We start from the raw sequence: 15,740 nt of genomic DNA, 5'->3' as shown, positions 1-15,740 counted from the left end.
GGTCATTTTCTGAGACCATGACTACAGTCCTGGAAACCTGGGGCAGCATTAGAGTTTGCTCTCCAGGAATACCAGCAGTACTTTCCCTGCGTCTCCACAATCACCGATCAGTTGATTATCTGAGATGGTCTAGATGTAAAATATCATTTGTAGTCAGTAATTATTTCACAGTTTCCTTGGAAAGCTAAATTACAATATCAGAACTCAGGCTAAAAGGGTATGCTGTCTTATTTGGTTTCAAGATGAACTAATTATTTACAAATCAAAGAATTAGTGTATTGGTGGTAATAAGCTAGTTCCTGTATGTATAGTCCATTGACATAGGTAGTCGGTATCAATTAATTAATTAAAATGGATCAATTAATTAATTAAGTGTGAGGCGCAGCTGGGGCCTGAGGCTATCACAAGTGTAGTAAAATGTTGACACAATCGTCAGTCGTAGCATTCTGTGATCTGAGTGGAATATTATGTAGTTAACGAGGGGGAAAGCAAAGACAAAACAACCACAGAGTTTTAGTCTAAGCTTAGAAGGGATAGAGCAAGGATGCTGGTTAGCTGCCAGGTCAGGACCTGGCAGGAACACGTGCAGAACAGACTCATTAGTTGTGGCTGAGTTCCCTAGACCCATTCATTTATTACAGAATTTATTCTGCACTGACTTCAGCTCGGTTTTATTTTGAACAAAAAATTTAGCTCTCTGAACTGGGCGTGGCAGTCCACACCTGTGTTCCCAGCACTCAGAAGACAGGCAGATAGCTGGAAATTTGTGGCCAGCCTGGGCTACATAGTGAGATTCTATCTTTAAAACAGCAACAACAATAAAACAAAAAAAGTAATAAACTGTCTAAGCCAGAGGCACAATCCTCCCTACATAGATCAAAGAGTGGTGGGTGACTGGTGACACTGTGACAGCCTGTTAGCGGTCTTACCTTAGTTATTTTTCCAGAAGGCGCCATGTCCCCCTCTCTTTAATTGTGGGGCGCTGCATACTCGAGCTTTGCTCTGGTGTCCATTGCTTTGAATAGCGAAGTGAGTCTGCGCAAGGCTTTGTTATGACGAATGCATCTGAACTCTCACGCTAGGTCATGTAGTGCTGACCTGGGACCCTTCAGCGAGCGCACTATATTGTGTGGTCAGCGAATACCACCGCACCCCACATGCACACACATGCAGAGACTTCTGTGAACTTTCTCTTTGAAACCTTCCTGCCGGAGGCCTGCGCGCTGGGATGGGCACCCCCGTGCTGCTTTTAGTTCCATCCAAAAATCCAAAACAGAGCGATGAAGAAGTTGGGAGGCATGAGGGGAGCCAGACAGAGCTTAGTTGCTGCTAGACACGTAGTCCTGCTTTCTTGGTGATTTCTCTTGAGCAGGGGCACAGCAGCGCTCTATAACCCTCCACGCACTGGCTCAGGAGACGTTGGCTCCAGCTCTGACCCCACTTTTAGTTGTCCTTTCTTGGGTAAATCACACAAAATGTCAGGCCTCCCTTCTTCCTTGAAGAACAGAGCTTGGTGTCCTCAGATGAAGCAGCCCATGGAGTGCTGCATTTACTTGTATGATGCCATCTATGATTCATGCCACTTGGATGAGCGCTTGGTGTTAATGTGATAATGTGATACTTTGTCCATTCAGTGTGTGCTTACCATCTGCATTGCCTCTGTGCTGATTGAACACACTCCTTATTAGAAGCTTCCCTTTTACTGCTGGTTATTTAAGTGGAAATGACCTCCGTCATTTTAGCATTGTTGTCGAGCGCACCTAAGGGTTTTGAGTCTCTCATTGGCTGTAGGGGTAATGATGCACTTCACAATGGGAAGGTTACCTAGTCCAGGAAGTTAGATCTTTAAGGACTTGTGCCTTCTGTTTACGATTCCAGTATTTTCAGGTGAATGTCACAGGGGCTAAAATGTGTTTCTACTTAGGTGTCTGAAGAAAAAACAATAATAATCAAGTATTCCCTTATCCAGAGTCTGAAACTGTATTTATCCATGTGTTGGGTTTCCTTATATGGAACAAACACTGATCCTGTAAATATTTAAACAAAGCCATCAGTTACCTGGGATATCTCTTACACATATGGAGAATAATTCAGTAATGCTGTAATTATTTTATAAGTATAAGTAAAAGAGCACTGTATTCATGCAAATGTATAGAGTTTTCTAGTTATGTATTTGGGGCAACAAAGATAGGTTCATAATATGAAGCACTTTCATTAATTAAGAAAATAAAAAATAAATGCTTTGCAATTTAGTTCATCAAATACAGCTTTAAAATAAAACTAATTGGCTAAGAGTAAGATTATTGAAATGATGAGAAAAGGGAAAGATAGAGCTGATAAATATAAATGTAATTATGTATTACTGAAATGGCAGGGAGGAAGAGAATAACATACTATCAGTACGCCTCTGATAAAGGTAGTTAATAAAAGAACAGTGACCTCAAAAGTATCAAAACACGCAGCCAAAAGTCATCAGAAAAAATAGGCTGTTTTGAGATATGTCAAACATGTATATATAAATGTGTACATACGTATTTGAACATCTGCTGTGTATATATTTATAATTGGTGATAGGCTGGTTACCATATGTGCCTCATTCCAGTCCTCCCAGCCCTCAGGAGGTGGAGACAAGAGTATCAGTAGGGTTACATCATGTAAGTCAGTCTCAGAAACCCAACATACATAAAATAAAATACGATGACAAATATAGATATTTTGGAACATTGTACTTACATAGATTTTTTGTTTTTACTAATTCATTTTTTTTTTGCATTCCAATCCCCGTTCCCCCTCCCTCCTGTCCTATTGCTCCTGCACTCTCCCCCCAACCTCCCACCTGATCCTTGGAGAGGATAAAGCCTGCCCTAGGAAGTCTACTATGTCTGTCCCATCATCTCTTTGTGGCAGGACCATGGCACCTCTCCACCCCTGATAAGGGTTGTCCTTCTGTATATGTTTCTCATTGTTTAGTTAGTAAAACACTGTTTAGTCAATGAGGCAGGACTAAGAGATGAGGAGAATTCAGGGAAAAGAAGGCAGATGAGGGCTGGAAATGGTCACCATGTAGGCCACCAAAGGAGTAACAGGTCCGGACCCTTCTCGAGTAAGATAAGACCACATGGAAATACTTAGATTAATAGAAATTGGTTAATAAAGACAGAGCTCCCAACAAGAAACCCTAGTCATTGGTCAACAATTTTATAATTAATACAGTGTCCCTGTGTTATTTTGGGGCCAAAAAAGGTGGCTGTGGGGTGGGAAAGAACCTTCAGTAACAACCCCCCCACACCCCAGTGTCTAGGCTGGGTAAGGTATCTCTCCATATAGAATGGGCTCCACTAAGTCGGTTTGTGCATTAGAGTTAGCCTCATGTATTGTCCCTTTACTTACACAGATTTAACAGCAAGGATAGCATGCGACTAGGCATAGAATTATTGGAGGGGTTGAAAAGATTCAAAGTCCTTCTTCATGTTCATGGTACGACACCAGATGGCTGACTCTAGGTTTTGTCAGAGTCCTAAGAAGCCTACCTCCTGGGAGTCATAGAGTCCTGGCTATTAGCTGGGGTCTACAAAGTACTGATGAAACCGCCTGGTCCTGATGAGTAAATGAAGTGGTGAATGCTTGCACGCTTTGATTTAGTCCTCTCCTAGGTTAGCATAAGTCTAGGGCAAGTTATATAAAATCCTGACCCGACAGACTGAGCCTCCAGGTAACAGTGCACATGGTGATCTATCAGGAATTCTCTGATCTGTGTGTGTTGTCTCAGGTTATCCTGATCCAGAGAACTTTTCCTGGACAGAATATCTGGAAGCCACTCAAGCAAACACGGTGCCTGCCAGAGTTTTCAGCACGGTAAGTTCCTTGGGGGGTGTGGACCCTCACCTTGCCAGTGTCCTGGGGTGAATGTGGCTGCCACTGCAGCTTCTGCATAATGCAGACTCTTAAATCTAGGTGATAATTCCATAACCAACCTGCTTTGTTTTTAGTTAATGGTACAAAGTTGGTGCTTATTTGCTGCTGCTCCTATGCTCCAGCAAGGACCCCAGAGGCTCTAACTTACCAGCCACGGTTGGTGGAGAACTTGAAGCCCATTTCTCAGGCCCTGCGGAGTTGAGAACTCTTGACTCCTTTTGCCAGTGACTGTTTGGATTGTGATGGTAGCATAATCAAACAGATGAAATATGGAGTCTTTTTGTAAGCATAGTTTTATCTAAATGAGGGTAATATTTGTCCTGGCAATTGGGAGAACACCAATGTGTATGGTAGAGATTTATACCATGTCTCTTTGTTAAGAGTTTAACTGTGTAGAAATTAACTTGTAAAACATTGTACATACATAAGTGATGCAATTAGAAATATTTGTGTTCTAAGTCAGTGGGTATTAAAGTACTGTTCATTTGCAAATTATAACTGTGTCCTCCAAACTCAACTTACCTTTTTGTTTGTTTGTTTTTGATGTTTTGAGACAGTATTTCTGTGTTGCCCTGGCTGTCCTGGAGCTCTCTATGTAGATCAGGCTGGCCTCAAACTCCCAAGTGCTTGGGTCAAAGGCTTACCTTTAATTAGGACTCCATATATTAGGTGTCCTCATTTGTTTATATAATTTTATTTACTGCATGTTTTCTGGCAATTAGATGGAATTGGAAATAAAATGCTGTTTTATTTTTCTAGTAAAGGGTTTAATGGCTGGAAGTAGGGTAAAGGGCACAGAGAATAGAGAAGTCTGGGAGTCTAGTGCTACAGGAGTTTCAAGGATTTTAGCTTCAGCAGGAAAATGTGCCTAACGTCTGGTACCTTTCTTTGTTATAGACATTTTTTTCCATATGACATTTTTCATATGAAGTTTCAAAAACTTCATATGACTTTCCTAGAAGAAAGATTCAAGAAAATAACATGATGGAAATGTTTACCTGCAAAGACACTTCTAGGCTCGGGCTGATTTTTTGGAATAGTCCAAATATGTCTATTTGTCATCTACAACCCTAAACAATTACATTCCTTGTGGAGGACGGTGATCTTGGGGATATAATTAACTCTTTTCAGAGACCCAATTATATTGGCACAGTCTATTTAGTAGGTGCAATAACATCTACGCTGTGGTGAGGTCTCCCAGATAGATACTGGAGGCTGGCTTAAGTTTTTATTACTCACACATTAATAGTTTTATTTTCCTGTTATGACTTGTAGTCTTGAAGAACTCAATACACTTTCTCACATAAAGTCAGATGAACACTTCTCATGTGAAATAGTTTTTGAAGTGAAGCCTTCTGCTCACTTATAAAACCGCTGGAGTAGACCTTCTTTTGACAGTTATTTTCTCAGGAAAATGACTTCCCAGACCTAGTGGGTTGCCCATCCTATTTCCTTTATTGCTTGTAATTTTATCATTATGGACTCCTGATCGCAAATATTATAAGACACAAACCTAATGTTGTAGGTGAGGTCATGAAAGAATAGCATATTGCTGTAACTTTCCTCGTGGTTAAATATAAAGAGAGTGTTGAAGTTGAACAGCAGCAGCTTTTCTCTAAGAATACCTTAAGTTTTAAGTTTAGAAAACATGTTTAGATTTTGGGTGACTTGCTAAATAAATGTACTGCCTCTTAAGCTACACAGTTTAAATGGGCATTGAGGATAGCAAACACTATCTTATTTTACTTTTGTTTCAGAAAATGTTTAAACTCATGCATGTTAAGGGAAGCTTTTTCTTTGCTAGCCGCTTTGGTTTATCCCCCGCCAGCAGCCTGGGCTTTGCTGCGATGTAGTCCCCAAATAACACACAAGACGCTGTATTAATTATGAAGCTGTTGGCCTTGCTTGTTTCTTAGTGGCTAGCTCTGACTTAAGTAATTACCCCATAATTGTTAATCTAAGTATGTCTCTTACCGGAGAATAGTTCCGGGACCCTACCCCATGGCGTTACATCTCGAACTCTCTTGTTTCTCCTTCCCAGAATCTTCCTGGACTCCTAGTCCCTCCTATCTAGATTCCCTATTGGCCAGACAGTACTTTATTGACAAATGCACAGGACTTCCCCAACACATGAAGAAGGTGTAATAAGAACCTTTTCAAACCTTGATGTGATCATTAATAAATTCATAACTAAACTTTTCTTTGTGTGTTATAGCTTTCTCTTAAATGGCGAAAGTCTTTCTTTCTCCTTATAAGTTTTTAATAACACTGATTGAAAATATGCATAAAGTCCTATGTACTCTTTAAACTAAATCCCAACTTGGGTAAAGACCTGTGTGTTTACACCAAAACTGCGATCCTGGGGACGGTGCAGCGGGAATTGGACTTCCTGGCTTTGCGTTGACTTACTGCGCTGTGATTCTGCAGAGGGCTCCACACGGCTTTCTGCCAAACATGAAGCTGGAAGCTGTGGACAAGCGAAACCCCAGGTTGATTCGTGTCGCCACCCTTATAGATGTTGATGACCACAGGGTAAAGGTACGGCTTTATTTAATTGCATTGACTGCACCCCGTCCTGCCCCCCGATATTTTTTCTGCTTCCCCACATCCTGTCATCTCCTTTGTCTTCCTCAGTTTTTAATTCTAATTCACAGTAATTTTCCATGAAGAAAAGCCACTATGGATACGATTTCAGTGACTGTAAGGAGGTAAAGTAATAGTCCCCCAAAGACAGGGTGTTACTTCCAAACCTCTGTAGATGGACTTTTTGGGTTTGTTTGTTTGTTTTTTTGGTTTTTGGGTTTTTTTTTTGGTATGGACCACTGGCTCTTTAATAATGATATGGAGACTTATGATTAGTTATGAAAGCTTGGCCAATGGCTTAAGCTTGTTTCTAACTAGCTCTTATAACTTAAAATAACCAATATCTTGTAATCTACATTCTTTTACATGGCTTGTTTACCTTTACTCTGTATTACCTATGCCTCTTCCTCTCCATCAGCTGGTGATTACACCTTCTTTTAAGTGTTCAGTAACCGGGAAGGAATCCACAGTCTTTCATTTTCTGTGGAAACAAAAGCACAGCCTCCACCCCAATGCACATGCTTTTTGACTTCCATTCTGAAGTGAAGGCATTCCTAAAGAACACAGATTGCTTTAATCCAGCGGTCCCTTCGGCAATCCAATGCCCCTCAGCAGCTGTTGTCTGTTGGTGAGCATTCAGAAAATTCAAAATTAACAAAACACCGTATATGGTACAAACTCCCTGTGTTATAATATCTCCCATCCTTATGGCTTTCTCTCTTTTTTAAAATTACTTTGCTTCTCTCATTAAAGACTTCATTATTTTTAAACTATTTATATTTTTTATGACCGTCTATGCCCTTTTCCCTTCTTTTTCTCCCAAGCCTACCCACATTGTTAAACACATTGTAACCTGCCTAAAGGTTATTTTCATTCGAACATGCTCTGCTGTGTATCTGTAAACTTTTCTTTCCGCATGAGCAAAACCTGTAAACCACTGAGCAGCTCATGGCTTGCTGGAAGCTCAAGCCCTCAGGCAGAGGCCAAGAGATGCTCTGCAGCCCACTGAGAGACTGCAGAGCCAGGAAGCCACTTTTGGCTCTGTGTCTGTGTGTTTGGAACCTATTTTAAGGCTTTCTTAGGTCTTATGTGGAAATAGGTGCCCCCACGTAGGATGCTCTTTGTAGGTGGACTTGTTTGTCTGGGCCATCAGCTTGCAATAACAACAATGGAGACTTACTATTATGAAAGCCCAGGCAATAGCTTAGGCTTGTTTCTAACAACCTTTTACATCTTAAATTAACCCATTTCGGTTAATCTACATTCTTTTACATAGCTCAGTTACTAATACTCTGTACTGTCCATGCTGCTTCCTCTCCATCCAGCTGGTGACTCTGCCTTCCTTCTTCCCCGCATCCTCTCTGCTCGGACATCCTGCCTAGCTATTGGCTACTCAGCTTTTTGTTAAACCAGTCAGAGTGACACGTCTTCACAGTACACAAAAAGATTATTCCTCAGCAAACCTATTCCTGCTTTCCTTTCTCCTCCCATCCATGTCTTTGGGTATATGTGTGCAATCTCTAGGTTAGACAGGACCAGCATTGAGATAGTCTCTAAGACATTTCTGCTTGGATATTCTGTAAGTGCTTCCCTTAAAACAAAGATTTTTGTCTTCTTTTTGTTGGCATTACCAATATTTTTTTTCTTGAAAGTATTGTGCTAACTTCTATGAGTGTTTGTTTTCTGCTTTTGAATAAAAAGAATAGGAAAAATAAAAAGCAAAATTTGCTTTGGCCACTGTAGCCAAAAGTTAGGGATGAGTTAAGAACCTGAGGAACAGCTGGGCTTTGGTAGCGCACGCCTTTAATCCCAGCACTTAGGAGGCAGAGGCAGGCAGATCTCTGTGAGTTCGAGGCCAGCCTGGTCTACAAAGTGAGTTCCAGGACAGCCTCCAAAGCTACAGAGAAACCCTGTCTCGAAAAACAAAACAAAACAAAAAACAAAAAAAAACAGAAAAACAAAAAACAAACAAACAAAAAGAACCTGAGGAACAGATTTCTGTATTGTCCTTGTTGAATACACACATTTTAGGGAAATTAAATAGGGAAAATGAAATCTCCCTTAAATGAAATGATTTGGTCATTTTCAATAATACAAAGATCAGAAAGCATTTGTCACCTTGGCTTTGTTGTATCTTGTAAGGAATAACAGTTAAAAAACAATGTTGCATCCAAGCACAGTGTTTTCATCGTAGTAAAACCAGTGAATTAAACTGCTTTTAATGGGCATCCTATATGTTTGATGTCAGTTGATACAATTTGAAGGAAATTTTAGTTCATTTGCTTTATCCTTAATTTGAGTAATTCATTTTATGCAGTTACAGGTACATTACTTGTTTGGTGAATTTCAGAGACAAGTATAGGGTTTTACCAGAGATCACTGGGAGTACACATGCCAGGGTTATTTGTTTGTCTGACAAATAAAATAACAAGTATGTTCAAGAACCAAGTAGCTGTTGTCTCCCATAATACCTTGTTATCAACATGTGACTTTAATTTTAAGTGTGGTACTCAAGGCCTTATTTTGGCTTATCATTGTTTACTCTTTGCACTCAATGTGGAAATACACTACTTGTCACATTGGCTCTGCAATAGTTTCACATTTATAACTGTCATGCTTAGGCATTAGCTTTCATTTTAAATTTATTGCATTTCAGTCTTAATAACACCCAAAAGCAATCTAGATTTTTATTGAAGAACTATTTTTTTTGATACTCCCAAGAAATATATTCTGGTTGTCACTTGATCGTTTGCTGCTGCCTTGTTATGTGAAAATACTGAGTTAGCCTATTTATTATCTTAAAATATAATTTGAAAAACTTCATCTCTCCAGGCGAATTTATTGTATTTCTCATTTACCGTCTCAGCACTGAGCTTTTAAAATCTGTTGAGCATTTTGCCTCTAGCTGATCACTCCAAGACAACTTTTCATTTTTTTCCTCCTTATTCTTTTCTTCGTTCATGGAAATTGTTTGTCTTTGCTGGAGGAAAAAGAGTTGAAGAATATATAGTACCTGTGAAAGTACTAAAGCCATAATTTTTATTTCTGTGAAGATAGAATATCTTATGGAAATCATGACAACAATTTTAATTGTTATCTCTATCTTCCTTGGGCATTAAAGGAAGCCTTTAGGATTTTAGAGCTAAAATGTGTTTATACAAGTGGCTGCCTTACAGAGCTAGAGCGTGCAGTCTATCAAAATGCACCAGTGTTGGGATATACTTGACTGTCTTGAGCCTCACACACTGCCTTGGCCTCTTCTTGCTGCCTGTCTTGGCAGAGCTTGCCTATACCCTTTGCCTATAGGCTTTACCCTCCACCTCCCTTCTGCCAGTCCCACAAAGGTGTAAATATTTGTCTTGCCCCATGAGGTACATGGTCGATCCGTGAGCTTAGGGTCATAAGTATTAACTCTAAATCCATTCCTTAATACCCCCGCCATCCAAGAAGACACAGTATTAAAATGTGGGTTGGGTTCTTCCTCTGAGATCTTGTGTACAGAGGCTGGAGGTCTTTGGGAGGTGAGAGAGCACTGGAAGCGTTTTTGATCTCTTATCGCCATCATCCCTACGTCCCTCAGCTGATAGGCTCAGCTCATCGTTCTGTGACTTCTTTTTTTCCTCCTACAGTGTCAGTGTCTTTCTCATAATTTTTAATCAGTGGCCCCGTAGTAGACACTGTCCGTGCGAATGGAGGCATGGAGAAGGGGTAGCCCTGATGATTCCTTAGAGTTCCGGCTGTCCGTTGAAAATGAGTGAGCTCCTCATTGCCCGCCCTTCCTAATTAATCCCCTGTGGGCAACCTGATTCTTCAGAATGTGCTGTGAAGTGCCACAGGCTGATCTGGGTTTGATTTCTTGATCTGGCTCTCTCGTAAACTTAGCTGGGCAGTGTCCCTCCACTGGTCTGTAGTTATCAGGGTGGTGTACAAAAGGGCCACATTGGATGCTGTGGCAAAGGCTCCAGGTGTTGTAAAAACAGAGATGACAGAGCCAATCAGTGTGCTGGTGTGCGGTGAGCCCCTGGCTCTGGACTGCGGGCCCTCCAGAGTATAATCACGGCCGTGTCATCGTCGCAGCAACTCTTTTAAGATTCTTCCCTGCTCCGCAGATGGTGAGGGGAGCTTAAGTAACTTCAGCATGGCTTCGGAGAGCTAAACACCCAGCCAAGGCTTTCAATGCTCTGACTTTAACTGCAAGCAGGGATAAGCTATCGAGACTAGAGACCTTAGACCGTCAGCGCCTAAGGGATGGGATGGTCAGCGGCCAGATGCAAGGCCACATCTTTTCAGTTCATGCTACTCTCAGGCCAGCTGTCTGAGTTTCATTCCAAGACCCTCCATTTGGCCAGCTGTGTCTCTCCAGGGGGTAAGTTGTGAGGTTTTACTTGCCGTGATTGGGCATTAAGATGACATTGCCCCCCTCATCTTGACCAGACTTATTAATTACCATGGTTACTCTCTAATAAATATTTATGATGGACTCTGTGATTCTTGTTCAATTTGTAGCTGGCTATTACAGTTCAGTAATTATCCTTTTGTTTGACTGCACCCTGCACTCTCCCTATATCCAAAAGTCCATTACTGTCATCTCATCAGGAAGCGTACATTAAACTACAGTAGATGGGTAGGTACTCTGAGGAAGTTCAGACTCTATTCAGGGGCAAGGAAGAATTCATCCATGAGACAATACAAAGGGAGATTTAAAAGAGAGTAGTATTTGATAAATATTTGCCCTGTGGGAACTGAAGCTAAGCTGTGAAATAAATTATAAATGGATTCCAAATAGATGTTTTAGGGAGATCTCCTGAATCATTAATAAATTGAGTCTCTTCAGCAAGCCTTTTCATATTTAATGCATTAACTGGGAGTACTTGTGGTATTTCAAAATGAAATAAAGGCGTCATGATCAAGGAAAATTGTCATGGTAAGTCGTCCAATTACATGACTAGAATTTCTTTTGGGGTGGAATCTTAGATTATGGTAATACATTGAAAATATTTTGACTCAAAGAACTTTTAGGTGCACTAAATCAAGAGGTACAAGTGTAAGTCAACGAGCGTTTGCTTAATTAACACTTGGCTGTACTTGACCTCTGTGATTCCTGCTTTGAGTGTCAAGGATGGGGCAGGCTCTGGAATAGGTCATCTCATTTGCCAAAGTTTCTGCCTGGGACCCATTTCTGTAAACGTTTTTTTGACGCCTTAGTACATGACATGATACTAACTTTGAAAAGGCCCGTTCTTTGAGTTGGAAGCTTGTAATTAATGGCCATTATTGTGTCACAATAATTGATGACTGTCTCCATCTGGGAAGAAAAATGAGACACTTTTCAAAAGTATTATGACCAATTAATGAGAAGATATTTTTGAGTTCTGGTGAAGCTACAAATTAGTGTCAACCATAATGTCCAAAAAAAAAAGTTGACGCAGGTGGAGTGTCACACCTGGTGAAGACGCGTTAGTGTAAAGACAGTTGTCAGAAACAGCTCTTGTAATATGTGTGATGCTTGCCTCAGCCAGAGTCCACTGCTGACCTTCACTCAGGCCGTACACTTCCTCATTCTCCAGTGCAGTCACCCTGTACCGTGCATGAAGCTGGTGCGGGAAACTTGCCTCACAGGGGAACACAGTGCAGGAACCTGGTATCCTGGTTTCGTAGCCCAGGCTTCTAACCATGGGGCAGCTTGTTTTCTGTGAAGGGCCAGAGAGCGGCGGCTATTTCTTACTTGTGATCTTATGGTGAGCCATGTGTCCAGTGTCCCCATTGAAGGGATGGATGATCCTCCAACGGGGTCTCACAGTAGACGCTCGTGGTGTAATAGAATATACGTTTTGTTGAAGCCACTTTTAGCTTGTAGTCTGAACGAGAACAGATGGCAGCAGGACCCTACTTGGCCTGCAGTCTGTAATCTGCCAACTCCTGTCTTCACAGATACCATGTTGATCAGATGATGAGATGAGGGATTGTCATCTGTGGCATGGATAACTTTATATCCTTGTACCCTATCTTCTGTTTGATTATTGAACCAAAGCACACCTGTTTTTGCTTTCAGGCTAGTTTTAAATATGTTTTTCAGTTTTTTTAAAAAAAAGGAGTATAAGATACGATGACTGCAATATCCTTATTAAATTGTGGTTTTAAAATAATGTATTTTTTCCCAATGTGAAATGATTCTTATCCATAATCTGAATCTCAGTGTAAATACACATGGCTTCCAAAATGATGTTCAGCCATTCACATGGCGGGCTCACCTATAAATTGGAATTGTGTTGCTCCCAACAAATGTAGGGAGAGAGTTGTCTTCAGAACTTTCATTAAAGTTGTAGTACTTGGAAAAGAAACAAAGACCAGACAGCCGAATTCATGACTGCAAAGGAGGTAAATTGCCAAGCCTCCCCAAGTGCTCCCTCATGCCCACTCCCATGTACCAGCTGTCCCGAGAGACCAAGCAAGTGCCTGGCATGATTATTTGGCTGGAGGCTTCATCTGAGTCATGAGGCTAGCTAGACTAGAAATAGGACCGTCCTCAGCTTTCTGTGCAGAGCACTGTGTGTGTAGAGACGTCTTAAATAAAATAAAATGGTGTCTCAGCCCTTCCTTTTGTGGTCTCCAGAACATCGCAGGACTGCTGCAGATTGCACAGCGGCAGCAGCATGGACATGTGCATGCATGGAAAAGCTGGACTGCATTTGTGTTCTGGGGTTAAGGGGACCTGATTTTATTCAGACCATTCCTAAATAGTAAGACAGGCAGTCTGTACTCTCTATTTTCATATCATTCAGAACTGCGTATTTGCTAAAAAAGAAAAAGAAAGTGTGAGACCCTTGTCCTTCTTTCGGGGGTGCCTTTCATTGCTTACCTGCCACAAGGTCCATGAAAGATGAGTGCACTCCTTCAGAGCAAACAGCGTGCTTGTTAAGTTTGGAGGAGGTTGACGCATTCCCGGTTGCTGGTTGCTCTGCTGAGCTTCTAGAGGTGTGATTTCCATCCCGCTGCGGTTCTGACGTCCCTGGTACCCTTACTAATACTGACACTAAACTCATTATGCTGAGCGTTGCCTCCTTCTCACACCCAGCACTCCATTCTCGCACGAAATAAATAACTGAAGGCAGCCACTCCGACTGCCTAGACACAGCCGTGAAGTTCCCCAGCCCCTTCCCAAAACCCGGTGCCATTTCTTGCAATCTAACAAAGGATGGTAGACACAGGCAGAAATCATTCTGTGAAGAGGTATTTGGTGATACTTGATTTATATCCAAGTTGTAGTTATATTGTGGTGTTCCTGCTGCTGCTGTAACAAATAAATACAAATTTACTGACTTAAAAAAAACTGAGATTTACGATATCATATTGCTTTAGGTCAGAAGTCTTTTGGGGGAATAAAAGACTTGCTCCTTTCTGCAAGTTCTGGGAAAGCCTCCCTTTCCTGGCCCTTTCCAACTCTAGTGTCTGTTTTAGGGTGGCCCCTTCCTTTGTAGGGAAGGCTTGCAGAACGTTGACTTCTTCAGACCAAACCCAGACACTCCTGCCTGCCCATCACGTGCACTGTGGTTTCTGTAGTCCCCCTGGGTGACACTGGGTAACTCCTTCATTCAGTCATTATTTAATCACTGGCAAGATCCTTCTTTCCATGCAAGGTAGCATTTTCACAGGATGCAGCAGATAAGGAAGGGGACATCTTTGAGAGAGCAGATGTCTTAGTTTCTTAAGGTGGGGTATGGGGTTATTCTGGATTACAATTCAAGGGTAGAGTTCATCTTGAATTCAAGATGGCAGGAGTTTGAAGCATCTGTTCCCATTGCTTCTACAGTTGGAACAGAAAATAACTTGTGCTGTTGTTACTCAGTGCACTTTCTCTACATGTAACAGTCCAGGGATCCCAACCGGAGAATGCACCATCAACAATAGGCGGTTCTTTCTAAATAGTTACTGGAATCAAGATAATGTCTCAAAGGTATGCACAAAGGCCCACCTCCTCCATGATTCTGTGGTCTGTCAAATTGACAGTCAACACTTAGCCCTCACAACTCTACCCTTGTCAACTTGATATCCAACACACATCACTTTGAAGACATAAGCTTCTATCTTTTGTTTCCATAAGCTCCACGGTCATTTAACAATGATATAAGATCCATTTGGCTCAATATCAAAATTTCTATGGTCTGAACAGCCCAGTCTCTAAGTCCTATGCTCTGGGAACACCCTGTGCCCATTTCCACCAATCAATGTCATTTATAACATCTTGAAAGTCCAAAATCTTAGGCCAGGCATGCCTTTAATCCCAGCTCTTGGTAAACAGAGGCAGGTGAGGATCTTTGTGGGTTCTAGGCTGGCCTGATCTTTGTAAGTTTTAGACTAGCCACAGCTACCTGGTGAGACTTGGTCTCAAAAGAAAACCTAAAGCTGTGACCTCCTATATAGTCAAGAACCAAGTTACAGTCTTCCTACTTGTAATAGATGACACCAAATAAATGTCCTTATAAAAAAATGAAGATACATAGCATAACAAGGAATGACTGTGGAAAAATTCAACATCATAAATACCAAATCCTTCAGCTTCATGTCTGACTTCTGGGGGCTCATGAGGACACTGGCTAAATTCCAAATGTCTTAGGCAGCCTCAGTGCTCCAGCTCTGCTGCCCTTAGTACACACAAACTACCTCTTGGCCCAGCTCTATCCAGTGCCTTCAGCTATCTTCAGTAGATGTCCCATAGCCCGAGTGTCTCCAGTACCCCGCAGTTTCTATGGCAACTTAGGCTTCATCTTTACAACTTCATAAAATGGGCACTTGCGCCATCATTGCAGGAACTTAGTCCCTACAACGTGTTACTTCTCTATAACCTCCTCAATCTTACTTCTTTCATGTCTTCAAACTAGCATCACATGGATCATGCTGGCAGACATGGCATGCTGCCAGCTGAAGATGGAGCCTGGCTCATCTGCACGGCACATGCACCAGCTTCGTATCCCAACCCTGTGAGGCACTTGCCTGGGCAGGTGCTTTTGAGGAGGAAGAGACACGTTCAGCTTCACCCTTAGTTTAGGCGGTTGCATCTTCACAAGTTGGGCGCCTTTCGAGGGTGTGGTCTCGCCTTGGAGGCACCTTTTCTGTCGTCCCAGTGCCTTGCCTCGTCTGAAACTCTGTACCTGTTCTCTCAACATTCTTCCGTCTAGAAGATGAGTGTGCCAGTCTTTAAATTCAGCTCTGCTTGAGTACCGAGTGACACAGAGGGACACGGG

General features: G+C 41.7%; 1 protein-coding gene and 1 long non-coding RNA gene across 2 annotated transcripts in view; one reads left to right on the top strand and one right to left on the bottom strand.

The window, feature by feature from the left end:
• LOC121142699 overlaps positions 1-1,058 on the bottom strand; it is a 29,617-nt gene extending 28,559 nt beyond the window's left edge. The window contains exon 1 of the long non-coding RNA XR_005879736.1: positions 930-1,058. This is a non-coding gene — a long non-coding RNA (uncharacterized LOC121142699). The remainder of the gene's footprint in view (positions 1-929) is intronic.
• The window catches only part of L3mbtl4 (L3MBTL histone methyl-lysine binding protein 4), a 398,535-nt gene that overhangs the window by 172,882 nt on the left and 209,913 nt on the right, over positions 1-15,740 (top strand). The window contains exons 12-13 of the mRNA XM_040752887.1: positions 3,770-3,855; positions 6,343-6,453. Of these exons, the coding sequence (XP_040608821.1) occupies positions 3,770-3,855; positions 6,343-6,453 (197 nt within the window). The remainder of the gene's footprint in view (positions 1-3,769; positions 3,856-6,342; positions 6,454-15,740) is intronic.

This window comes from Mesocricetus auratus, unplaced genomic scaffold (assembly GCF_017639785.1).
Source record: "Mesocricetus auratus isolate SY011 unplaced genomic scaffold, BCM_Maur_2.0 Super-Scaffold_100010, whole genome shotgun sequence".
Classification (NCBI taxonomy): Eukaryota; Metazoa; Chordata; class Mammalia; order Rodentia; family Cricetidae; genus Mesocricetus; species Mesocricetus auratus.
The sequence above is the reverse complement of the archived record's forward strand: the minus strand, read 5'-3'. Positions and strand labels throughout refer to the sequence as shown.